General features: G+C 42.0%; 1 protein-coding gene across 9 annotated transcripts in view; it reads left to right on the top strand.

Annotated features, from left to right (window-relative positions):
* Positions 1-25,486, top strand: part of ARID1B (AT-rich interaction domain 1B) — a 405,593-nt gene that overhangs the window by 365,221 nt on the left and 14,886 nt on the right. For 4 of the 9 annotated variants that reach the window (XM_057527658.1, XM_057527655.1, XM_057527656.1 and 1 more), the window contains 6 exons: positions 5,700-5,809; positions 6,532-6,690; positions 12,224-12,433; positions 15,600-15,804; positions 21,067-21,205; positions 21,785-21,957. In XM_057527658.1, coding sequence (XP_057383641.1) covers positions 5,700-5,809; positions 6,532-6,690; positions 12,224-12,433; positions 15,600-15,804; positions 21,067-21,205; positions 21,785-21,957 — 996 coding nt within the window. The remainder of the gene's footprint in view (positions 1-5,699; positions 5,810-6,531; positions 6,691-12,223; positions 12,434-15,599; positions 15,805-21,066; positions 21,206-21,784; positions 21,958-25,486) is intronic. The other 5 variants (XM_057527661.1, XM_057527660.1, XM_057527657.1 and 2 more) reach the window with 3 other exon arrangements.

Raw genomic sequence — 25,486 nt, 5'->3', positions numbered from 1 at the left:
CCCATCTGAGCTTCTAGGGTTGTTGGTTTCTAGGGTCTAATTTAATAGTACCATTCCCTGATTACTTCTCTTTAAAAGTTTATGGAAGAGGAAAAAATAGAAACTACTGGTGAAAATGAAGCTTTTTAAATAAATAAATCCAACAGCCCTTCCTGATGTTAAACAGGCATTCATCCGAGCAGGTAGATGTTTTTGTTTTTGTTGTTTTAAATTTATTTATTTTATTTATTTTTGGCTGCATTGGGTCTTCGTTGCTGCGGGCGGGCTTCTCCAGCTGCGACGAGCGGGGACCACTCCCAGCTGCAGTGCACGGGCTTCTCACTGCAGTGTCCCCCACCCCCCATCCCAACCCTGTTGCCGAGCACGGGCTCCAGGCACACGGGCCCAGCAGTTGTGGCTCACTTGCTCAGCAGTTGTGGCTTGCGGGCTCTAGAGTGCAGGCTCAGCAGCTGGGGCGCACAGGCTTAGTTGCACTGCAGCATGTGGGATCCTCCCAGACCAGGACTTGAACCCGCGTCCCCTGCATTGGCAGGCAGATTCTCAACCACTGCGCCACCAGGGAAGCCCCGAAGTGGATGTTTTTACATTTGAAATGAAATATAAAAAGCTTGAACTATTAGCTAGAAGCTTCCCTTTCCCTTCCCAGCACTGTCCGAGGTAATGGTGTATTTGGGTTATGACATTATGTGTTTTGTCTGGCTTGCTGAAATAAAATTACTTCAGAGCATTGAAACTACACAATAAATTTTCACCCACTATTAGCAATACTCATTTTTCCCTTTTTTTCCTTTGGACCCCAGAGCCACAAAAAATAACCAACAACAAATAGATGCCCTGCCTAAGAAGATTTATGTATTCCTGAGGAATAACCAATTTAATGGAGATTCACAGAGAGGGTTTCTTTTTATTATTATTATTCAGATAATTCAGCTATTTGTTATTTCATGCAGAGGAAATGTTCAATGAAAGGCCATTTATCCTCACAGTCTTTTGTATGGGCTACTAGTAGTATACTTTTTTTTTTATTGCATTGTGCGTTTTGAAGTATTGAATTTTTAATAATTTAAACATTTATCAAATTTTCCTCTACCCATTTATGTGATTTGATTCCAGCTTTATTAAGTCAAATGCTACCTGATAGAAAGTAATCATCCAGCATATCCAAGGAATATTGATGATTTAGCATTTACTGTGTCTCTATTGATAGATACATGTGAATCTGCTATAACTGTGTTACAATCTCTGAGGGAAACAGGAATGACAAAGGAACCCAGAATGTGACAGCATGGCTCCTGATAGGAGTGTTGGTCTGAAGGTGTGCACTTGACTTTTCTAGAGATGGGCCAGAGATGGCTTGGATCATCACCACCTCAGGTTACTTGGTTTGGGCCCATGGAGATAAATTACCGGTGACAACAGCAAAGCATTTTCTCCAACAAAGGACACTTTTGGAGAAGGTGCAGATGATACAAGTGATGGCCAGTGGGGTTTTGTGCACCTCAGTTAGCAGCTTTGTGTAGCCGGCATTCCGGCATCCCCTTTGCTGAGTTCAGACAGTTGTGCTGTAGACAGTGTGCAGGGCCAAAACCAGTCCTCCTGTGTAGTGACAAGTTGTTACAAGCCTCAGTGAGCAAGTAATTATTTAAATGGAGTCAGTGTGACTGTGAAGGTGGCACCTCTTTCTTCACTTCAGATGTGGGGAGACGTGGGATGGTGAGCAGTGGGGATTGTTTCCCTCTAAAGAAGCTTTTGTAAAATATGTAGTTGGACTAAAAGATTAGAATTATGTATTCCTATGGGAAAAATTATAAATTATGTATAACCTCGTTAAATATACCCTTATATAATACTTGTGTTGTTACATTGTACTTATTTATGTTTCGTTTTATAATATTCATTAGTTGTATACTTATCTGCATGTAAACTGTCACCTTCAAGAAGATATCTAAATGATAGAAAATATATCTACCGCCTGTGATTCTAAGATTGCCTCACCAGAAGTCACTGTACACAGTATAGGGCATTTCCATCTGAATAACTTACAGATAGTAAATGAGCAGCCATATGCCACTGTGGCCAGGCACTGTCCCCTTGGAGGTATGTCAGCATAGGGAAATTTCGGGGGATTCTTTCAAGGCCTTGCTGATCCAGCCAGAGACAAGTGTTTCTCCTGAGCTTTTCTCATACCCTTTGTATGTGTTAAGAGTATTCTTTATATATTTGCCACATATAAAAATAGTCGTGACTATCTACAAATGTATACACGTAGATAGACCCTTTGTGTTTTCAAAAACAAGGAATAAAATATTTTACAGAGTATGGTATATTATTTACCATGAACAGAAAAGATCTGTTTGTGTGTTTCCGGTCCTATTTTACCATCTTCTGGGAATGATTTTGCAGCCTTGCAGGGAGACTAAGTAAAGGTAGCTGGGAGAGTAGGAATGGACGTTTAAGATCCGTTTTACTTGCACCATATGTTCTTTTTGAATATATTAAATCCAGGTGGAATAACTGCCTTAGGACCTTGACCCACACTTACTCCAAGAAGTCATTCAGCTCTAAATTCCAATGGTAAAGCCAGAGGCTACTACTTGAAATGTATTTGCAGTACTCACACAGCACTTTCTGCAGTCAAAGGTTCTTTACTGCCCCTTTTTATGTCTGAACTTTACATGCTGGATTACTGATGTCAAGAGGAGGAATAACAGTGACGTGATTTAACAAATCCTTATAATATTGGTGGTCTTTCTCTTCTGGGAAAGAAGAAAAAAATAGTGCCCCTGGAGTAACAGTGCCCTGGGAAGCATATGGCTCTTTGCCGTATTCACTGAGAATTCTGGTAAGAAGTCAAAAATAAGCATTTTAACAAAAGGAATAGTAAAAGCCACAGTAAGGAAAGACCTTATGATCCGTTTAGTAAAATAAAACTTACATCGTAAGGCAGGAGTACTAAGTAAAGCTATTACTCTATATTCTATCCTTATTTATCTCTCAAAATAATATAGCATTGTAATTTTTAAAATTTATTTATTTGTTTGTTTATTTTTGGCTGTGTTGGGTCTTCGTTGCTGCACGCGGGCTTTCTCTAGTTGCAGCAAGCAGGGGCTACTCTTTGTTGCGGTGCGCGGGCTTCTCATTGCGGTGGCTTCTCTTGTTGCGGAGCACGGGCTTTAGGCACACGGGCTTCAGTAGTTGTGGTGCACGGGCTCTAGAGCGCAGGCTCAGTAGCTGTGGTGCACGGGCTTAGTTGTTCCGCAGCATGTGGGATCTTCCCAGACCAGGACTCGAACCCGTGTTCCCTGCATTGGCGGACGGATTCTTAACCACTGCACCACCAGGGAAGTCCCAGCAATGTAATTTTCGAAATATGTTTGCATACCCTGAATGCCCATTTTAAAATATATAATAGAAAATGAAGAAGTTTGGGGAATTTCAAACCAATATACATGCTTATATTTATCTGTGTGATTTTTAAATCATTGTAAATTGTCATTAATTATCATAATACAATATTGGCCTAGTTCTTTATGCTAAAAAAATCGCCTTTTATGTACATTAACACATTTAATGCATGAAGAAGGAATTAGAAAGAAATTACTATTTTTCAAAAATAATATTCAGGCATAATTTATTATAAATGCTACCAAACTATCTGTTACAACCTTAGGAGGAGCAGGACTTAAGCTGTGTGTCCATGGCTTTGCCACTTTCTCTGGAATTGTGGCTGTCGTCCCTTTGAACTCACTCGGGGAATAACTGGCAAGGACATGTGGACTTTCATAAAGAAGCCCCTCTTTCCGTACTCATCCTGCTTTCTTTCCCCTTCTCTTCTTCTACAAAGGGGGTTTCTTAATGTATAGATTTACTGATTCCTATCTCGCTAGACGCAAGAGGTAAAACTGCACGAAAGCAATCCACTCCTTTGCACGAGGCTGTCTTCTTGGTGTAATATCTCTCAGCTGCTTTTTTGAGGTTTCACACGTTCACAAAAATAACAGCATTTTTAGCTGATCCCAATAGATTTTTCTCTGCAGCTGCATCACTTGAAAAAGCTTTTTGTTCTAGTTCTTAAAGTCTAAGTATTGAAAGTAATTTGGAAAAAAAAAAAAAAAAGAAAGAAAAACATCCCAATTATGATTTGTGTGTGTGGTGATGACTTCAAGGGCTGACTGGGCTGCGAATGGGCTTTGAAAAACAAGCCAATGTGCCCGTGGAAAATACAGGCATTTCAGCGCATCATTGAGTGTGCTGATGTAAACTCACAGGCACGTGCCTGGGTAGGCTTTTTTGGCAGGACCTCTGGTCTCAACCTGCAGTGATGCTAACGATATTAGCAAATTAGCACCACAGAGCTTGCCAGCCAATTCGCCAGAGCCCTGCTCACTCTCTCACTGCTGTAATTAAAACTAATTATTTTCTAAAACATAGTAATACATGAATATGTGCAATAATCATTTTGTAGTGGGCAATCTGTGGGGCCTTTTTTTAAAGCTTTTTTTTTTTTTTGCACATTATGCTGCATGTGCTCTGCCGTGGTTGGGCCAGCACGTTGATTTGCAGAATGTAAAATGGGTCCTGTTCATAAAACCTCAAGGTTTATTTTATTTTGAAATGGGAATGTTTTCGGTTTTTCACTCATTTACAAGACTCGTGATTCTCTCCCCTCTCCCTTTTCTCCTTCCACCTCTCCTCCCTCTGCCTCCTCACACAGCTGTGTGGTGTGACACTCACAGCCCAGTGCTGTGCAGATGGTTTGCACAGTGGGGTTCTGTAGAAATTCAGCTGTTATTCCCTGGATATCTACACTGATTCCCTACTGTAGCCTTGTTCTTCCTTTAAAAGGAAATCTAAATCCATATTCTTGACTTGAAAATAACTAGTAGTATTTGCAGTAAATGCCTGTAAATCCGTTGTTCTTTGGTGAACCTTTCATTCTAAAGCCTAAATGAACTTGATTGAATTTCTGAGCCAGGAGCTAGAAAATGAGTTTTGCCTGGGATCGTAGGGTTGACTTGAGCTGGTGCGGGTGTCTAACCTGGGCATTTGAGCTGAGGCTGAGGACTGATCCATGTATGCACTGCACCAGAATGACAGGAAACCAGCCCCATTGCAAAATAATTAGAAATCCTCTCCTTCAAAAATTACTTTTGATTATTGTTTTTGAAGTCATCTGTTACAACCATCTTCCATTATTGTAGCCTAGGCCACATGTAATAGGTGCGATTTTCAAATGAAACAATATAAGGTGGTAAATGATTTTACAAACTATGGATTATGTGAATTTAGGAAGTTAAGAAAGCAATAAATCCTCTAGTCAACCAGTGGAAATAGACATATCCAGCATTTGAACCCCTCATGAGCAATTTAGACACTGGGCATATTTCTACTTGCACCTACTCTATTAAAGCTGTAATAATTTTGAAAAACTAATATTGATAAAAGTTGACTTTCAGTGGCTTAGGTCTTGAGTAAATGATTGCTTTTTTTCCCCCTAAGATAAAAAAGGATTGCCAGAATGTCATGCTACTTAGATTTCAGAAATGAGTATTCTCTGAGTTACAATTTCTTTCTCCTTTTTTCTTTCCTTCCTTGGAGGGAAATTCGGGTGCCCCATCACTCAGTAGCTTGTGTTAGCGGGAGCACAGCCTGACACATCACATGTATAATCCCAAACTCTTTCTCCTGTTTTCGATTAGCATCTATGGGTCTTGCAGATATGATGTCTCCTGGTGAATCCAAACTGCCCCTGCCTCTCAAAGCAGATGGTAAAGAAGAAGGCACTGCACAGCCGGAGAGCAAGTCGAAGGTATTCCTCTCTCCCCTGCACGCGGTGTGGGGTCTGCTCGCTGCAGCTGCCGTGTGGCTCTCTCCTCACTTTTTTTCATTTGGTTTCTTCTCTTCCGCATGCCTCCATCTTGTGCGAAACGTTTGCAGTCTTCTTTCCCTGCCCCCCTCATGGTGTGGATCTGAAAGTTACTAGTTCTTATGGCATTTAACTCGTGGCTGGGGGAGAGGGGTGGAGGGACAGGACCCACCCAGAGAAATGCTTCGGGGGTGGGGAGAAGGAAGGGATCTTGCCTGGTTGGTACTTGAAGCCATTTTCTCTGCCTTCAGTTTATAGCTTCCTGTTTTGGCCGCCTCAGCAACAACAACATACTTAATATTTTGCTTTCCTACCTTATTTGATAAATAAGGTGAACAGCTTTTTTTTTTTTTTTTTTCCTTTCTTTCTTTCATAAGGGGTAACCCATGCTTAGCATCCCATGTAAGCTTGAAGTAAGCATGGTGGCTTAGTGGTCTTATCCAGCATCCAGCAAACTTACCAAGTTATACTAATTAAGAATGTTGTTTTAATACTTTTATATGTGTGTGTGGTTTTGTGTGTTTGTTTGTACATGTCTTTATATATATATATATATCTATTATATATAAAAATTAGTCTGTTAAACTGGATGTGCTTTTTGTTATTTTAAATAAAGTTTGCCCTACCTTTGTCATTTTTTTTTTTTTTTTATTCCTCTACCACAGGATAGCTACAGCTCTCAGGGTATTTCTCAGCCCCCAACCCCCGGCAACCTGCCAGTCCCTTCCCCAATGTCCCCCAGCTCTGCTAGCATCTCCTCATTTCATGGAGATGAAAGTGATAGCATTAGCAGCCCAGGCTGGCCAAAGACTCCATCAAGCCCTGTAAGTGGCTCTGGTTTTTTGTTTTTTTTTGTTTTTTTGGGGTTTTTTGATAATTAATTCTATTTTAATGCTTGCTTATTTATTTGTTTTATAAGACTTTTTCTTCATAATTTATCCATGAAAGGGTTTTCTTTATAGTAGTAACAAAATGAGTAAAGTTTGTATGCATCATACATAAGTTGATTGCTGGTAATGAAACCACTGATATAAAGAAGCGTCTCTATACGAAGCATGTGATTGTGTTACTGGGTCCAAACTCCTTCACACAATGACTTTGTTTAAATGTCTAATCCATTGTGCGCTTATAGAAGATCTTTAAAATGAGTTAACTGTCCATTTACATGGGGAACTAATAGCAGCCATGGAGTATATGATAAGTTTGGCCTTTGGCCTAAATCTTTCATCGGCTATTGTGTCTGAAACATCTTATTTCAAAACTGCCTATCTTGAAAATATAAATATTACACTCTGGGCACAGTTTAGCATATCATCAGCCAGGCTTTGTTTCAATCTACTTGTCAGAAATTAACAGAAAAGTTGTTGAAATGTTAGTGCATGTGAATATTTGGAATGCTACTCTTAGATTAATGTGTGCCTACATTAGAATCAGTTGAGATAGAAAAATTATATCCTGCACAAGCCTGCTCATAATCTTGAAATTAAGTGTTGATTTCATACGATATTTAAAAAAACAACAATGGAAATGTGCATATAAGGGAATTTTTTTAGCCTTAATATTCTTCTGTCTGTAGAGCTAGGCCTTTATTTTCCTACTAAAGAAATTAATTCTGTGCCATTAAAAAAGAAGAAGAATGGCACTGTAGTAACCTTTATTTTACATTCATATAAGGAATCAAAAGATCTTAAAAAAAAAAAATCTTAACATGCAATTACTTGCCAAGCAGGCTTAATTAATGCGCTAATTTTTGCAAGACAATGTATTGAAGAGCACAGCTCAGGAAAAGCAAGTTGGAGGGAAGAAGACTCTAACTGCAGAATCTGGCAATCTAGTCAAAACCCCAAAAGGAGGCTGCTATTAATTATCCCTTCGCTGGTTTAAACAGATAGAGCTGAAGGTTTGAAGACTTGGTAGTTCCAGTAAATGTTTGTAAAATTCATGTGGAGCTCTAGTATAACCAGCATTTTCCTTTTCAGAGGAAGAAAGGGCAATATTTGCTGTTACCTCCTTTGTAGACATATGTTTCACTTTTTCAACAACCGAGATGAAATGAAAAATGCTTCTAATATGGATTAAGTAGAACTAATGGAAGAGAGAGTGCAGCTCCTTAATTCTGATATCTTTGTGTTATTTGCTTTGAGTCTCAGAAGGCAGCCAACATTGGGGGGCGGGTGGGCGGTCCCATAATCTACTCTGGTGTTTTGTTTTGTTTTAATCATAGAAAAAGTGTTTTTGAATCAGTGATACTCTCAAGTTAACAGATAGAACCCCAGCTATAACTTTTCAAAAACATTTTGTTTATTGGCTCAGAGGGGAAGATTTCAGAGGTTGAAAATATCTTTAAAACCTTAAGATAATAATTAAGAATAATAATTTATTAAAGACTACTAATAGACCATATTATAGGTTTAAAATTTCCATCTTGCTGATTTCTGAATTATAAAGAATGATTGAGATATTTGTTTCAAGTTCCTAGTCACATTATCTCTATCCAATAAGTCCTGTAGGAAACTATTATCAAAACCCTCCTTTCTACTTAAATACGAGAAAAAAGAAAACTGAATTGTTGATTTCATTAATACTTCTACATACATTATCTCTCCCTGTACCATAACCATTTTTTTGTTTAAGAATTTACAAGCAAACTTCTGCCTCCAGTCTTAGAACAAGGGAACAGCAGAAGATGTGGTTTGAGGTAGTGGGAGGTGTTAGAGATTGCTCTGTATTGAAAAAACAGCACCACCCTCTAATGAGATGCTCATTCAAGAAAGGAACTAAAGGAGATTGTTACGAAGGACCCTAAGATTATCTCTGCTATCAAATCACTGCAGATATATATTGAAGAGTATTTCACTTCTCTTTCTGAGATACAACTTAAAATTGCTCCTAACGGTGTTTCTAATAAAGCCTATCTAATAGCAGGCCTGAAATGGACTAAATCGCAAAGATGTTCTGTGCTTTGACAGAGTGCCATGGACCAGCACTGTTTTTGTTACAAAACATTCTAAAATAAAAATAAACATTCGCACATACACATGCATATACACATATTACCAGGCATATGGTAAAGACTGCTGAAATGTAAATCTGCTTCAGAGACTTGAGGAAAAGTGTACTTATAGACTTAATTAAGTTATACGCAGGGAAAACATTTGCGGCACCATGGTAATGTCTCGCTGTAATGTTTCGGCTATCTCCATTTCTTTTTCTTGCCTCCACGACTGTTTCATGCAGTGGGATACAATTTTTTACAACACCAAAGCAATATGAGGTGGTGCTGGTGGCCTGAAAAAGTTTAACCAGCTTTCTTCAGGGCTAGTTTTTTCGCCCATTGTCAGTGGGTAGAGTGTAAATGACATTTATCCAGAGGTCACATCATAATTAACGTCTCTGAACAAAAAAAGTATGTTTTCAGCCTGATCAGTGATAAAGTGTATAGTCTTTATCTCCTAGGGCTTTTGTTTCTCTTAATGTCCTTTTTCTCTGTTTGGGCGCCCAAATACTAACTTTGGGAATGGGCTAGTGTGCAGCCCTGGAAGCTGGGAATGGAGATGTTACTTGCCCACCAATCCCTTCTCAGCTTTCAGTCTTATTAGATTGTGTCCACATTCACTTAGCACTTCACTCACTGAAAGCCTGTTTATAGAATCTTTTAATCAGCTGTTAATTCTTACTTGGATGGTGCTAGACTTTTCAGACCTTGTTCATTTGAGTATTCACGCAGAACAAATAATGTACTGAGTACCTTCAGTGTGCTGTCACTGTTGGTGGTTCAAGATCAACCCAGTTCCTGCCTCGTGGAACGTAAAGTCTAGTCAGGAGAGTGGAGGGCAGACAGCTAATCCCGCGCAAAACATAGGCCTTTACGCGCTGTGAGGCCAGGTGCCACCAAGGACAAATAAAGCCTGCGATGATGATTCAGACCAGGGAGCCGGCATCAGGGGAGGCCTCTTCTAGGACCTAACAAAACTGAGGCTTGACCACTTTCTTCTCATACAGATGCATTTGTTTACATTAGGGCACCATAAAATGCATTTTTGAAGATCTAAAAACTACGAAAAGTAAAACAATTCTATTAAAAACTGTTATCTTCACTAAGGTTTTCTAATTTTATGAGAACAAATTGAGATAGGTAGAAGTTAATTAAACTTAAGTTCACTTAACAAAGAAAGGTAAGAAAAGTTAAAATATGGATAGTCAAGCTAAGTAAATCATTACTTTAGGCCGGTTTCAGGTTACGAGAATCCGCTCCTTTCATAGATAGGAACAAACACTTCACAGTCTCACTGCTTGGGTCACGATTAACTTTCTCCTGGAGCCCTTCCACAGTGTGGGTTTAGAGAGGACCTGGCCCGGAACAGCAGCTGGATCTTTTACTCGGGATGTTGGCGGAGCACCTAGAAGTGATTGTAAACTGAAACGACTGATTTTATAGCTCTTATTTTTAAATGGAATCTCAGACTTCTCCTCTCAGTTCTTCACTGATGAAATGCAAGGGGGAGGTTCATGGTGGTGGTTTTAATTGATTTTAGGTGATAATGGTTTTTTCCTCTGGTTCTTCTTTCAAATTTTTATTTTTTTAAAAAAAGGATCGGGTCCATGGTTTTCAGCGTACCTCCCAATAAAGACAAAGTTTCAAAATGATGATTTGGAAACCACCTGTTCGTAACTACCTCATTAACGATGACAAAGTTTCTGAAACGTTCCCAGTATGAGAACATGGTGTAAAATGTGTTAGAACAGTTTCTTTTCCTGGTCAGATATTCCTTGGGTGTGAGAATATGGTAAATAAATTTTAAAAACTTATTTGGATATGGAGTATGTCCCCTAATCGTGTATGTACATGAGTTTACAGACATGCATGGGAACGTGGATACACACTTCAAGTTCTCATCTACAGTAACTTTTACGTGACTTGCCCTTTAGCTTCAGCATCAGTTTAAATTCTAAAAGATCACATTATTTTTTTTATCCTACCACTCTACTTTTTTTATTTACATCAACTGTATTACCCAGTTTTATATATTTTATGTAAAGATTTTATGCTTCAATAATTCTAAAGCTGAAGGCTTAAAATTTTAGCCAGAACAGCTTGGGAAAATTACATGTTAATTGGAGGGACCTCTGCCACTCACCAGCTTGATTAGTTTCATTCTCAAGCATCCTTTCTCAGGCCCTACCACCACCACTGCCCCCATTTCAGCAGTATGTTTAAAATTATCTTGAGCTAAATATGATGAAAAAGAGTTAAGAAAAACTCCATCTAAAATAAGAGCTGTACACTGCAAATGACAACCTAGTAAATAAACATGACTAAATGAAGTATATTATTATTCCAAGGAAATCTTTATCGAGACTTTGCAAGTGGTTTTGCACAATAATCCCGGAGTTGCAGATATTACAAGTGCACAAATATTGTTACAAATACAGAGACATAAAAGAAAGGAAAAATATACAGTTGGGCTTTTTATGAAACAGCAACTTTTGACATTTTAGAATCAAATACATAGTTAGAAAAATAAAAGACCAAGAATTAGAGCATCAGTATAAACCAAATGGGCACATGAAAGTAAATGTGTGTATTTATCCATAGATATGCTGGGAGTATGAAATAGCACATGTCTTTGTGATTAACACATGGTTGCTTAAGAAATGTATTAAAATAACTAAACAGCCCCTTAACCTTGGCAGAGAAGTTCAAGAAATCTTAAGTTGGGAAAGCAGGTCGTTATGAGCGAACGCCAGAGCTTTAGCTGGCCATTAGTTTACAAAGCTCTCGAGTGTAGAGCCCACACACCACTGGGTCCTGTGACATGTGACCTACCTTATATTTTTCAGCAAGTACCACGTGTTTGCTCTTCCTCCATATGATTTAGTTTTACTGAAGACACACATTGGCTATCCATATTTTGACAAGGAAATGTAGGAGTCCATGTAGTTTTTTAGGGCTCTATAACATTATGTGTGAAATTTTAAATTCACTGTGATCATTCAATGAGCTAGCACCCTATTGTTTTTAAAAATGACGCGAGGCGTCATTGGAATCTTGCCTTCTGGGATTCAACGCTTATATCGATAAAGTAAAAAAGGTTTTTGTTCCTTTCTTTTTGTTTTTCACGTATATAAAAGGGGGAGTTTGGGCCCTTTGTTTAAAGTCAAAGTAAATTCTTAATTAAGACAATGTATACTTTGTGCCTGAACTAGTAGCCTTCATTCCTAATTGTTGTGTGATAGCAGTAGTTTTTTAAATTTCTTCTCTTCTTGTATTTGGTAGCTCATTACTTTTTTCTCACCTTCTTCCCTTTCCCTCTGCCCACCCATGCCCCATCTCCAATTGCTCCTCCTGGGCTCTAGAAGTCCAGCTCATCCACCACCACTGGGGAAAAGATCACAAAGGTGTATGAATTGGGGAATGAGCCAGAGAGAAAGCTGTGGGTAGACCGATACCTCACCTTCATGGAGGAGAGAGGCTCCCCGGTCTCAAGTCTGCCTGCGGTGGGCAAGAAGCCCTTGGACCTGTTCCGACTCTATGTCTGCGTTAAAGAGATTGGAGGTTTGGCACAGGTGAGAATGAATGAATGAATGAGGAGATGCTATAGATAAGCTCTTACAGCAGCTTTCTTTGAATATACAGACTCTAATTTTTTTCTCACAAAGAAAAAGCGAAGCCCCTGGGAAGGTCGCCTTTACTGGGATCCATGTTCATGTGCTGTAGGGGGAGAGTGCTGGGGCCAGGGACCTGGATCCGCTGCCCGCTCGCAGAGTGACCTCAGTCATTTATATGGATCTCAATCCTCATCTGTAGGATGAGACATTTGGGCTAGATTTTGCTTTCGGGTCCCTGACAGCTCCAGAATTCTACTGAATCTGTCAGAATTTCATAGAAAATAAAAATGTTTTGCAAATGACTAAATTGTCTAGATTAGACATAAATCAAGTTCACTGTTTCCCTCTATCCAGAGCAATTTAGCAAGAAAGCTAAGTCATACTTCTAAGACCACGTCCACTGTACCTGGGCGACAAGAAGACCAGTGCTGTCCCTTTTTCACAGGGCTGGGACTGGCATGGGCACAAGTGGCACCCGGAGTGCAGAATTCCAGGAGGCGCTCGTTTTGGGGTTGTGCAGATGCCTCCTTTGCACTTCCCCTTTCAGTTTTGTACCCTAGAGGCCACACTTTCCTCACCCTAGTCTCAGCCCAGTTTTTAGCATTGGGTCTGGTTTGTGTGTCCATGTCCCGAAGTAGAATGGGGGAAAGTGTCCTAAGGGATGAGTGCCCACTGCGTTCTGGGCACTGTGCTTTTTCTTGTCACTTTTTTTCTCAATACCCATGAAATGCAAGGTCGTCAGCCCTGAAGAAGAGATGTAACAAGATGAAGTACAGTCGTCCCTTGGGATCCATGGGGGATTGGTTCCGGGACCCCAACGAATACCACAATCCTCAGAGCTCGAGTCCCTTATTTATATAACCTACACACAACCTCCCGTATACTTTAAATCATCTCTAGATTACTTATAATATCCAATAAAATGTAATGCTATGTAAATAGTTGCCGGTACAAATGCAAGTTTTGATTTTTGGAACTTTCTGGACTTTTTTTTTTTGATACTTTGAATCTGAAGTTGGCTGAATTCACAAATGCATCACCCAGGGACACGGAAGGCCGACTGTACAATGTTGTGGCCCAGGGATTCTCAGGCTAGGTGGTGAGGCCAGGTCTGTCTGATAGCAAAACGCAAGCCCTTTCATCTGCCCGTAGTTCTCAGACCTAGCTGTTCATTAGCATCACCTGGGAGGATTTAAAACCTGTCAATACCTGGGCTCCCACCCGGATCAGTGAAAGTAGCTGCTCGGGCCTCAGGTGGTGCAGGGCCTCACTATCCAAAGGCAGGTCATCTAATCCACAGGTATCACTGAGGGCCCACCCTGGTCTCGGTGCCGCACAGCTCTTGGGGATGCAGGAGAGGCCTTTGTCCTCAGCCCTCCCTGAGGTGCCTCCTCCCACCCGAGACCTGAGGCCTACAACTGAAGCAATCAGAGCTTGACTCCAGACTGCCTGATCAGATGGTAAATCACAGGATGCAGACCAGGTGTGAGTGGTGGTCAGTGAAGGGAGAGGTCAGGATACACACCTCTCTCCTGCACTTAAACCCTCTGACCTTTCCCCTCTGTACCTGGACACCCCTGACCTTTCCCCTCTGAGCATAGACCCCCCCGACCTTTCCTCTCTGCACCTAGGCACCCCTGACATTTCTCCTATGGGCATAGACTCCCCTGACCGTTCTTTCTTTACACCTAGACCCCCTGACAGCTTTTTTTTAGAATCCCCAGGACGCTAAACAATCGGGTTTCACCCGTCACAGCAGCGTAGGGATCGTCTGGACACCTGACTCTGTCAGTAGTGTGTACTCCCAGGTTGGGTCTGTGAGCAGGACTCTGCAGGCTTAGCTAATGAAGCTGCTTGAATGTAGCCGTGGTTCACAGTGGGGAGCTCCTCGGCAGCGTTGTTGCTCACACCCTGTCTTGCGCTCTACCTGGCGGCCATCAGGTGCGGTTGGAATAGGTGCTGCAGCCACAGAGAGATCTGCTCATTCAGGGTGTACCAGGCAGCACTCAGCTTACTGTTTGGGAAGCAATTGCAAGCCTGCTTGTTGCAGCCTGGCGTTAAGTAACAAAAATGGCATTAAGCATGCCCAAGAGTATTCCGTGGTTTATCATGCACCATTTAGTACTAAGTAAATGGACATGAAGAGCTTTGTGAGAAAGTCTGAATCCAAAACTTGAACATTTCATTAAAACTCACCGTCCCCTTAACCTATGCTACCTAACACAGGAAACGTCTAAAGGCAAAATATTCCCCAAGTATTGGCAGGCCTTCACGTTTCCTTCGTGTGTCGACGTCATGTAGCTGTGTTCCCACGTGGGAATCAAAAGGTTAAAATAATTCCTCAAATCCTTTTATAACGTTTGAGGATTTCCTTCCTTTTTTCTCTTCTCTTTTTGCAGTTGTGTTCCCTCCATCCGAAGTGTGAGTGGGAACACTGGGTATTCCGGTGCAGCCCTTCCCAAGCCCACAGGTGCTGCCACGTCGGTGACCTGGTGGCTTCACAGCTCAGACAGGGCTGCTGGCTTCGGCCGGGCTTTTTAGTTGGGCTCATTTGGTTGGGGCCTTATTCACCCAACACCACAAGAAAGCCTCGTGAGAGGCTGGGCGCGGACCGAAATTATAGGCTCATCTTTCCGGAAGCTTGCGGCTGTTGGAAGAAGATATTGTTTTTCATATTAAGGCTCAAACACTTAAATTGCAAAATAGTTCTGTTATTGCTTCTTATATTAGTTTTTAGACACCTTTTTTTTTTTTTTTAAAGATAAGAGGTGGTATGGGGATGAGTGTGAGCGAGAGTGTACATTTGCTCTGAGGTAAATTGCTGGGCCCGGACAGCACCAGCTCTGGAAGAGCGTGAGGCATTAGAAGATGCACCAGGCAGAAGAATCTCCACGAGCAATGCTTTTTATGTAGCTATCAGCAGGTTCCTTAATGGTTTTATAACTGTAAATGCTGTCTATGCACTACTGAGTGGGAGTAATGAGCATTAGTTAAAAGAGGCAAGTGAAGAAAGAAAAAAGTAAACCAAGACATTAAGTGCTTTTTTTTTGTCTCCTGGCTTTAAACAAGCCACTTTGCTGCAAACCAATGATCCTGCCTTTTTTTTTTTTTTTTTTTTTGCCAGGTTAATAAAAACAAGAAGTGGCGTGAGCTGGCAACCAACCTAAATGTTGGCACTTCAAGCAGTGCAGCGAGCTCCCTGAAAAAGCAGTATATTCAGTACCTGTTTGCCTTTGAGTGCAAGACTGAGCGAGGGGAGGAGCCCCCGCCGGAAGTCTTCAGCACGGGAGACACCAAGAAGCAGCCCAAGCTCCAGCCGCCCTCTCCTGGTAAGTGGTGGTGCTGCAGCGGTAGCGGCGGGCAAGCCGGGGACCCCGCCCCCATGGAGCCCCTCCCAGGCTCGAAGAAGGCCGCTCAGAGTAAAGCAGGCAGAGCAAACTGGGATCTTAGAGAGCCAGGGGTGTTCTGTTCTGTCTTGTCTATTTAGTTAGACCCCGTTGGCAGTGCTTAAGGGAAGAAAGAATAAAATTTGGGGTATTGTCTTTGAAGGCACTGTTCTTTTGCTTTACCTTTTTTAGTCAAAGTAGACTCTGGAATTCTGAGTTTTATACCTTTATTCCTTATACAGTTATTTTAAAATATTCCATCTAACCGTCAAAATAAGTCTCCCCAATAACCTGTGCTAATACTGGAAACGCCGCCCTGCAGATTTAACAGCCAGCTTCTACCAGTTCTGCCTCTGTCAGAGACAGTCCAATTTGTACGTTAACAAAATGGAATTTGGACTTAGTTTTTAATGTCCCCTGCCAAGCAAGTTTTTGCTTGTAGGGAATTCAGCAAACTGTCATGATAAAGGTCTGTATAGCCCTATTTCTGAGAAAGAGTAGTCCAGTTAACTTTGACCCCAAGGTCAGGAATCTTAAAATACTGCTTAGGAATAATGGTGATTCACTTAAATTCTCATAAGCAAAATCATATTGATGATACCTGCCTTCTCTCCTATCTCTTCACCCAACTGTTGGAGATCCTGCCACTCTTTCAGCTCTCCCGCTAGCTTTTGTTCTGCCTGTTAGTGTTTCAAATTTGATATTACTGAATCATTATATTCTGATAAATACGATATTAGAGATGGGAAGAAACTTTCATCATCCTTAGTTCTGGGTGGTGACCTCACTCAAGTTAAATTTGATCATTCTGTTGTCTGTTTCTGGCCGTGTCCAAGCCCTGGGATGGTCCACGCTTAGTCACACTGTCCTACATACAAGATGGGGCTGATTGTACCTGCCACTTCCCCAGCAGAGGCTTTTCTGCAGTCAAATGATCATAGCTCATTGCCAGTATTTCTTGAGCACTTACAGAGTGCCAGACGCTCTTCCAAGTGCTTTATCATTTAATCTTCATATTAGCCCTGTGATAAAGATACTGTTCTAAAATCCCTGAGAAAACTGAGGCACATAAAATCTAAGCAGACTGATATACACTAATTTGTATGAAATAGATAACTAATAAGAACTTGCTATATAAAAAATAAATAAAATAAAATTCAAAAATTCAATAAATAAATAAATAAATAATCTAAGCAGACTGGCCCATTGTTGCTAGTGAGTGGAAGAACCGACCTTTGATCCCAGACATCTGGCTCTAGCGTTAGAGAGCTAGACGTACCTACTACACCTGTGTTTAAAGTAGCATTGCAATAGGTAAACTGTTTACACATAGGATGTGGTATCTGTGAGCCAAAGAAAGGAGTTGTTTCTCCTTTAATTATTCCCTCTAGCTGATATCTGGATGGCGATGCTAGTATCTAAGGCCACTTAGAGATCTCAAATAAATACTTTTTAGGCCCAAGGTGCACTTGTAATGAGCATACCTAGATATAGATCTGTTGGTTCTAAATACAAATAGAAAAGTCCTGCTCTCTAACCCCCACCCTTAAAGATTCACAGCCTTTGCCAGTTATGGTGTACTTTAAAAACTGTGAAATCTAATTTCGAAAATCTCACAACATTAACAAGCTGCCTATGAACAGCTCTGAAACTATTTTTCCAAAATAAAAACCCGGTGGGGTGTAGGGACCAAAGTGGCAATGTCTGCAAAGATCTAAAGGTATATTTTATTTGCCAGGAAAGAACTCATGTCACTGAATGGTCTGCACTTCTGTATGGAGAATAGCTCTCCCAGTGTGCATCAGCTTCAGTACAAGAAATCCTGCTGAGGTATAGACAGTTCAGAAAGTACAGGGCCTGTTCTCTTAACAGTCAGCTCTTTCCTTTCCCCCCCGCCTTTTTTTTTAAACTACCGTTTTTATGGCAACATTATCGCTTTAACTGCACAAAAGAGCTTGGATTGCAGATGCACTTCTGATAATACATTCTTCTTAGTGGTCCAAATGGAGCCCAAGTCCTGTGAAACAGGAAGCAGGGGAGGAAAGCTTCCTGAGTTTAGCCATTCAGCCGGTGCAAGGCCTGGAAGGCATCGGGCAGGGTGCACGGGGCCAGTCTGCTTGGCTCACGTGTTCTGCACGCCGCTCCGCAAGAGAGACGGACACACGGACTGGGCAGTAGGGCAGTGAGTAGCATCAGCCTCTCAACCAAAAGCCAGGCGTTTCCTCCAGCATCTGTGGATTGTGGCCTCTTTGATTCCAGACCTATCATTAAGGAAAATGCCTCTGAAACATTTTTATTGTCAGAGAAGGGAAACAAATTATTCCCAGGTATTTGCCACGTCAGGGCCTCATATACTACAAAGTTTTTTTAAACTAATTTTCAACCAAAGTTTTTGTTCTTCGAAGTCGGTTTTTCCCATAAGAACATAACTGTAGTTTATTCCTTACCAGTACATCCAGGCAAACAACTAAAAGATTCCTAAGAAGCATTCTAGATGGTTTTTTCAAATGGTCATTCTGAACCAACTTAAATCCTAAGTGCTAATGACTTAGCATTCTAAGTCATCCCTCTGTATTCCAGTTTTGATTTGATGCAGCTGATACGGATCTGAAATTCAATCCTGTCAGCCCCTGAGAGGTATCGCCCCTTAGCCCTGGGAGCTGCACCAGGATCTTCACTGTTGAGTGGCTGTGTGGTTTCTCATGCCAGAGATCCAGGTTGTGTCTTCCGGGGACTAGAGCCAGTGAGCCAAAGGAAGGCTCCTGAATGAAACCTGAGCAAGGACTGGGGGTATGGTTGCATCTCTGAGGTGCCGGTGGGGCTCTTGTTATAACAGACGGTAAAAGTTTGTGGAGTTCTAATGAACAGCCACAGGAATCGCCTCCCCAGGTGGCATGGGCCGCCTGTAAGCCAGAGTGGGGGAGGGGAGGGGAGGGGACCCGCCTGGGAGGAGTGGGGGGAGGTGGCAGGAAGCTCCACTTTCAATTAGTAAGTCTGTAACCAAAAACCCATCCATCTTTGCTGGCAGGTGGCTGACTGCATTTCTATTATTAGCTGACGGGTGATGTCACAGAACCTGTCATGGATCCAACTAGGGAATCCTCAGTGGAAGATAAATGAGAAAGGGGCTCGGGTTATAAACAGAGGTGTCCTCTGGGTGACCTCTGGTCACTGTAGACCTGAGACATATCAGCTATTGCTCTTCTCCCCACCCTACTTCCCATAACCCCAGCCAGAACTGGGGCACCGGGTTCATGCTGTGTAAATTATCTTCCCAGCTAGGAGTCTGGCTGTACAGTCTCAAGTGTGTGGATGCACTTAACCTTCAGTAACCTTTGCATTGTTTACTTTCGAGTATACATCTGTAACTTCTGGCACAAGGTAGGGATATCCTGGAGAGCCAGCCTCCTGGCTGCCTTCTTTTTTTTTTTTTTTCTAAAAGGAAAGGAAAACACACTGGCAAGAGGGGAGAATTTTTCCTGTTTTTTTTTCTTATTAGCTGTAAATGTGAATACTTGTAAATAAGGGTCATTCTGAAATCACAGCCTTGTGAGCCATGTTCCAGGGAAGATGTACAGGCTGCTGTACAATCTGCCTCTTGATTTAAGAAACCAGTTATTTCTCCTGCCAGCTCTACGGCGCAGTCATACGTGTAGGGTTATCTTTATACTTTTGTAAAAGACTCTACTTTCTTCTTTTATTATATCTCCTTTTTAAATATGCATTTCCAGGGTTTTACCAAAATTTGGTTTGTAAGCATGAGTTGGTAAGTTTTTATTTTAAGGTATCTACACCTAAGAAGATACCTACTTTTGAAGTTAGTCTTCCTGGCGCCTGTGAGAACGTCCCTGAGTCACTCCAGCCCTAGGCACCCAGGGGAGATGTTACGGAACACGATCCCCGTTGGCTAGCGTAGTCGTCAGTGTTCATTCCCGACACGGCCAGGACCCAGGACCGGGCAGACCTGGCCTCGCTAGCAAAGTCTGGGCTCAGTGGAGGCTTTCTGAGGAGAAGCGACAGGCTCACTGCTGTTTCTTACGCCTTTGTAGCACACTGCATAGTCTCCAGTGATTTGTTCAACTCCATTTCCTCTAAAGTGTGGGTGGTGGTAGCTGTGGGGAGCCTTTGGAACTTCATAGGAGAGGCGCTATGGATAATAATATATGCAATATTATTGTTTACAAGCAGCCATTAATTCTGTTTGTTAGGGTTACTGTTCTGAAAGTAGTCACTGTAAACTGTATGGGGGCAGGAATTCTTGTCTTTTTCCATCTTTGGTGCGGCCAGCTGTAGAAAACAGCCTACAATATAGCAAACACTTTATTCATTCGATTAGTGGTTGTTTAATAAGTGAAACCAGTATCTGTTGAACACCTAACATGCTAAAGACTGTGATCAATGATAAAGTAAGAGCCCTTAAAATATTATGTTTTAAGGTGGGGTTAATTATTTGCAAGAATCCCACTTAAGTTTTTAAAAGATCTGCTCAGTTCTGAGCTCTGTTATTATAATGTAATTACAGTTAAAGCCAAGTCTTGTAACTCTGATACTGACATTAAAGAACTCCAAACCAATATGACTTGTGTTCTGTAAATAACAAATATGATTTCATAGCTCTAAAGATGACTGTTAACGACAGCATAGACATATCCAGACATTGAGAAGGCACTGAAAGGATATAAAGCTCTGTATTAATTTGTATCATTGCTTTACAACATAAACACTTCTCATTGCCTAAGACCCAGATAATTTTTCTAATTTGTTTCTATAACAGCACAATAGTCCATCAAATTGATATACCAAAATTTTCATCCCATTTTTCCTTATTCTCAGATATTCAGATTACCTCCATTATAAACAACACTGAAATAAACATTTTTCTGTGGAAAGCCTTCTTTATGTTAGATTATTTTCTTGGGATAAGGCAATTACCCAGTCAAAAGGTATAAATATATTTTATGGCTCACATCTGAAGTGTGTTGCCAAATAGTTTACAAAGAAAGCTTTTACTAATTTTCACTGTAAACAATGTAAGAACAATTAATTTTACTACATTGTTACCAGCAATGGATATTGTTACTATTTGTACATAAGATGATGTCTTATTTTCTATCCTTTTTTTTTTTTTTTAATAACTATCAAGGATGAGCTTACTTGATAACCTCTAGATTTCCCCCCATTTTCTCTTGGTACTACTACTACCAGCTAACTCAGGATCCTTGCAAGGTCCACAGACTCCCCAGTCAACTGGCAGTAATTCCATGGCAGAGGTTCCAGGTGACCTGAAGCCACCTACTCCGGCCTCCACCCCTCATGGACAGATGACCCCAATGCAAGGTGGAAGGTATGTTGAAACATCTCTGTGAGCCATACAAAATCAGATTTGTCTATCTTTTCATTTTTCTGAAGCAAACTTTTTATAGAGAGAGGCAGTTGTGTTCTCTAGTGAGTTTGTTTTTTTTAAAATTATTTATTTATTTATTTATTTATTTATTGATGGCTGTGTTGGGTCTTCGTTTCTGTGCGAGGGCTTTCTCTAGTTGCGGCAAGCGGGGGCCACTCTTCATCACGGTGCGCGGGCCTCTCACTATCGCGGCCTCTCTTGTTGCGGAGCACAGGCTCCAGACGCGCAGGCTCAGTAATTGTGGCTCACAGGCTTAGTTGCTCCGCAGCACGTGGGATCTTCCCAGACCAGGGCTCGAACCCGTGTCCCCTGCATTGGCAGGCAGATTCTCAACCACTGCGCCACCAGGGAAGCCCTGTAGTGAGTTTTTAAATATTTAACTACCACTAGTTTTATTCATATGATTTACTTTGGATGGTTTTTGCAGGTACAGATTTCAAGGTTGGCTTATTTTCTCAGTAAGTGTTTGGAGGTGACTAATGCTCTGTCGTTAAGCTTTCATGTCTCTCATCTTATCAGAAGCAGTACAGTCAGTGTGCACGACCCATTCTCAGACGCAAGTGATTCATCGTTCCCAAAACGCAACTCCATGACTCCGAGCGCCCCATACCAGCAGGGCATGAGCATGCCAGAAGTGATGGGCAGGATGCCCTACGAGCCCAACAAGGACCCCTTCGGAGGAATGAGGAAAGGTAAATGCTGAGGGGCCTCTGTGCAGGGTTGGTCCAGAGGGTGTTCTTCTGTCTGCCATCCCGTGACTGATTCACTGATCCATTCAAGACATATTTGAGTCCCAGCTCCACAGCCTACTAAATTTCTGGCCTTGGGCACAGTACTTAGCGTCTCTGTGCCTCCGTTTCCTCATCTAGAAATTGGGATAATAATGGGCCACAAGGATTAATTGAGTTAATGCACGTAAACACAGCCCTTAGAAGAGTGACTGGTATGTATTGTAAGCAAATGTGCTCCCAGCGCAGCCTGGAATTGGTGTCATGGTCGTCATGGCATGACCTGGGCATGGGGCTGAGTGCCAGGTAGAATGCTGGTTAAACCAGACAGCGCCTTGTGGAGTTGACGGTCTACAAACAACAAACAAAAAGTAAGTTAAACCACATATATATGATTAAGGATGGTGGTTGATGGAAGGAAGGAAACAAACAGGCAAGAAAGGACACAAAGAGCAATGATGTTGGGTGCAGGTCATGGAAGGAGGGGCATCTCCTAAGGAGGGTGGCGGGGAGGAGAGGGCCCTGAAGAGCTGTCAGTTATCTGCTGAGACCTGGGGAACGGGAGTGAGTCGGGGAGGAGCCAGGAGTTGGGGAGGCCGAGGCAGGAGGGGGGCTGGTGTGTTTGAGGAGGTGCAAGGCTCCTGGGGCACAGAGAGCAGGGGGCAGGCTAAGCACATCGAGGCCGACGGGGCAGAGCCTTTGTGCCTTCCTAGGCATGTTGACGAGTTTGGGGTTTTATGCTGAAGGGTGTTATGCAGGAAGTGAGGTGACTGGGTTTTTTGTTAAAAATAAATAAGTAAATAACTGGACATTTATGGAGAACATATTGGAGAGAGGTGAGGGTGGAGATGGGGAGACCACTGTCATAATCCAGGGAGAGGTGATGGGTTGGAGTCAGACCCCAGCAGGAAGCGAGAAGTGGAACCACCCGGTATGTATGTCGGGGGGTAGAAACAACAGGGTGTGCTGATGGACTGAACGTGGGGAGAAGAACCAAGTGATTGTGACTGAGAGGGTGAAGATGTTACCACCTGAGTGTGGGCAGTTGGGAAAGAGAGGGAAATAGGGTTGGCTGTTACTACGTGTGGTGTGGACATCTGGGAAATGAACAAGCTAGAGAAGGAAATCCCGAGTTGACTTGTGGATAAGTCAGGGCAATAAGTGGTGGGGAGTGTATGTCTGGAGCTGGGCAGAGCGTTGGAATTAGGTATAATCTTGGAGAACTAAGCAGAGAAGTGGTATCGACAACTGTAGGATGGACGAGGTCACCGAGAGTTCTCACTGACATTAGCAGACACCCAGGGTGGGTTTCTTCTTCGTGGGTACCAGCCCCCAGCACTCCCATAGCCCCGAGACCGTAGCCATCTAAGCCTGTTTTAGCTCTCCAGTGGCATCCATGCGCCAAATGTTGTTGGCACTCTTCCAGATGCAGTTGAGTCCTGTGAAATTGAGGCATGATATGAATATTTTTTGAAAAGCGTACAGAAAAATGGTGAATAATATTTTTATGGAAGTACTTATTCTGGGATCCCTTAAATAATAGTACTTTTGCTGTATTTAGGTGTTTGGGGTACATGATTTTCTTGATACTGTCTTGAGTAGAGAGAAACATAAAGCCCAAAGCCTTGGCTTTCACAAGTATTACAGAGCAATGCAAAATAGAAATGAATTATCTCAAATTTTTAAATGTTGGGCATAGTACCATTTAATTAACAAATGAGATTGTATTTCATATGTATTTCAGATTTCTGTTACACAAAGCAAGATAATCTATAATTTTTCCTTTCAAAAAGTTTACGAGCTGCTTATTCCAAGTAAAGATTTTACAGAACATGCAGTAAATCCATAAGCTCATAAATTCGAAAGCTTTGTGAATGTTGGCGTTAGCTGTTTTCCTTAGTGGTATGAGATGCTAGAAGGAACATGTTGTTAGTGCTGTTGGTGGATATATAACATTTTTAGACTCTGAAAATATGACACTAACATGGAAAAAATAATTAAGTTTTGGAATCTGGTTTCAAAAGTTATTGTGAACTATTCCAATATCCTATCTATACGCTATGTTAGACAGCAAGAGTTCTATTTCTTTTGTTTCCGTATGCCGATAATTTTTTTATAATGAAAATAAACGTGGGAGTGGGGGGTGACTGTGGGTTACCTGGCTAAATACTAGGTAGCTCTACAATGTGTTTTCATCAACTGTGTAAATGGTACAGTGGCTCAGCGGGAAGCTCTGCCTCGCATTTCCCCAGTCTATTTCAGCTCACCTGCTACCTTACGGTACTGGTATATTTAGTATCAAATTAAAGCAGATAAACAGAAAACCCACAGGAAACATATTTTCTTACAGCCCTACCCTCTTTATAATAAAGTTTTCCATTCCTCGGTTCACCGTACTGTGGCGGCGAGCTTGGTGGCGCTCTGATTTTATGTTGAACGACCAACATCAGTGGCTGTCACGCTCCCTGTTGTTGGCGTTGGTATTGTCGCTCCTGCTGCTGAGCTGTAGCGTGGTGGTGGAGTAGATGCAAGAGCCCAGTCTAAGACTCAACAGCCCTGAGTAGCCTCGGCCCCGCCTGTCCACCTGCCTGCCTTCCCCACCTGCTCACTTAATTCATCACTGATTGAGGGACTGATTGATTAACTGCTTGTAAGTGAACAATAAGTGAATATTTATATATTCTTTAACTTAACAGTGTATTTATTTTTATTTATATTTGGCTGAGTTGGGTCTTCGGTGCTGCACGCGGGCTTTCTCTAGTTGGCGGAGAGAGGCCAGCGGGGGCTGCTCTTCGTTGCGGTGCGCGGGCTTCTCACTGCGGTGGCTTCTTTTGTTGCAGAGCACGGGCTATAGGTGCACGGGCTTCAGTAGTTGTGGCTCGCGGGCTCAGTAGTTGTGGCTTGTGGGCTCTAGAGCGCAGGCTCAGTAGTTGTGGCGCACGGGCTTAGTTGCTCCGCGGCATGTGGGATCTTCCCGGACCAGGGCTCGAACCCCATGTCCCCTGCATTGACAGGCAGATTCTTAACCATTGCACCACCAGGGAAGCCCAAACAGTGTGTGTTGAATATTTATTAGCATCTACACATACAGTCCTACTTATTCTTTTTAATGCTCTAGCAATGGATGGTTTGTTTCATAATATTTTGCTATTATAAATAATGATGCAGTGATTATTGAAGTATGGCTGTTTTTTCACACTTGTAAGAGTGTTTCTGTGAAATAGATTCCTAGAAGTAGAATAACTGCATCAAAGGATAAGAATTCTTTTTTCATTTACTAAGTATCTTTTACTATTGTAACAAACTATCCCAAAACTTAGTAGCTTTAACAACAACACTGGATTCTGTCTCACGGTCCTGTGATGGGCGGGGTGGCCCTTGGCTCCACACGTGCTCAGCTGGGACTCTGAGGCGGCTGCTGTCAGCTGAAGCCTGACGGAGAGCTCTGCTGAGCTGGGGTGTCATTTGAATGGCTGTGTCACCTGGAGGCTCT

The sequence above is a fragment of the Balaenoptera acutorostrata genome, chromosome 14 (genome assembly GCF_949987535.1).
Source record: "Balaenoptera acutorostrata chromosome 14, mBalAcu1.1, whole genome shotgun sequence".
Lineage (NCBI taxonomy): Eukaryota > Metazoa > Chordata > Mammalia > Artiodactyla > Balaenopteridae > Balaenoptera > Balaenoptera acutorostrata.
The sequence above is the reverse complement of the archived record's forward strand: the minus strand, read 5'-3'. Positions and strand labels throughout refer to the sequence as shown.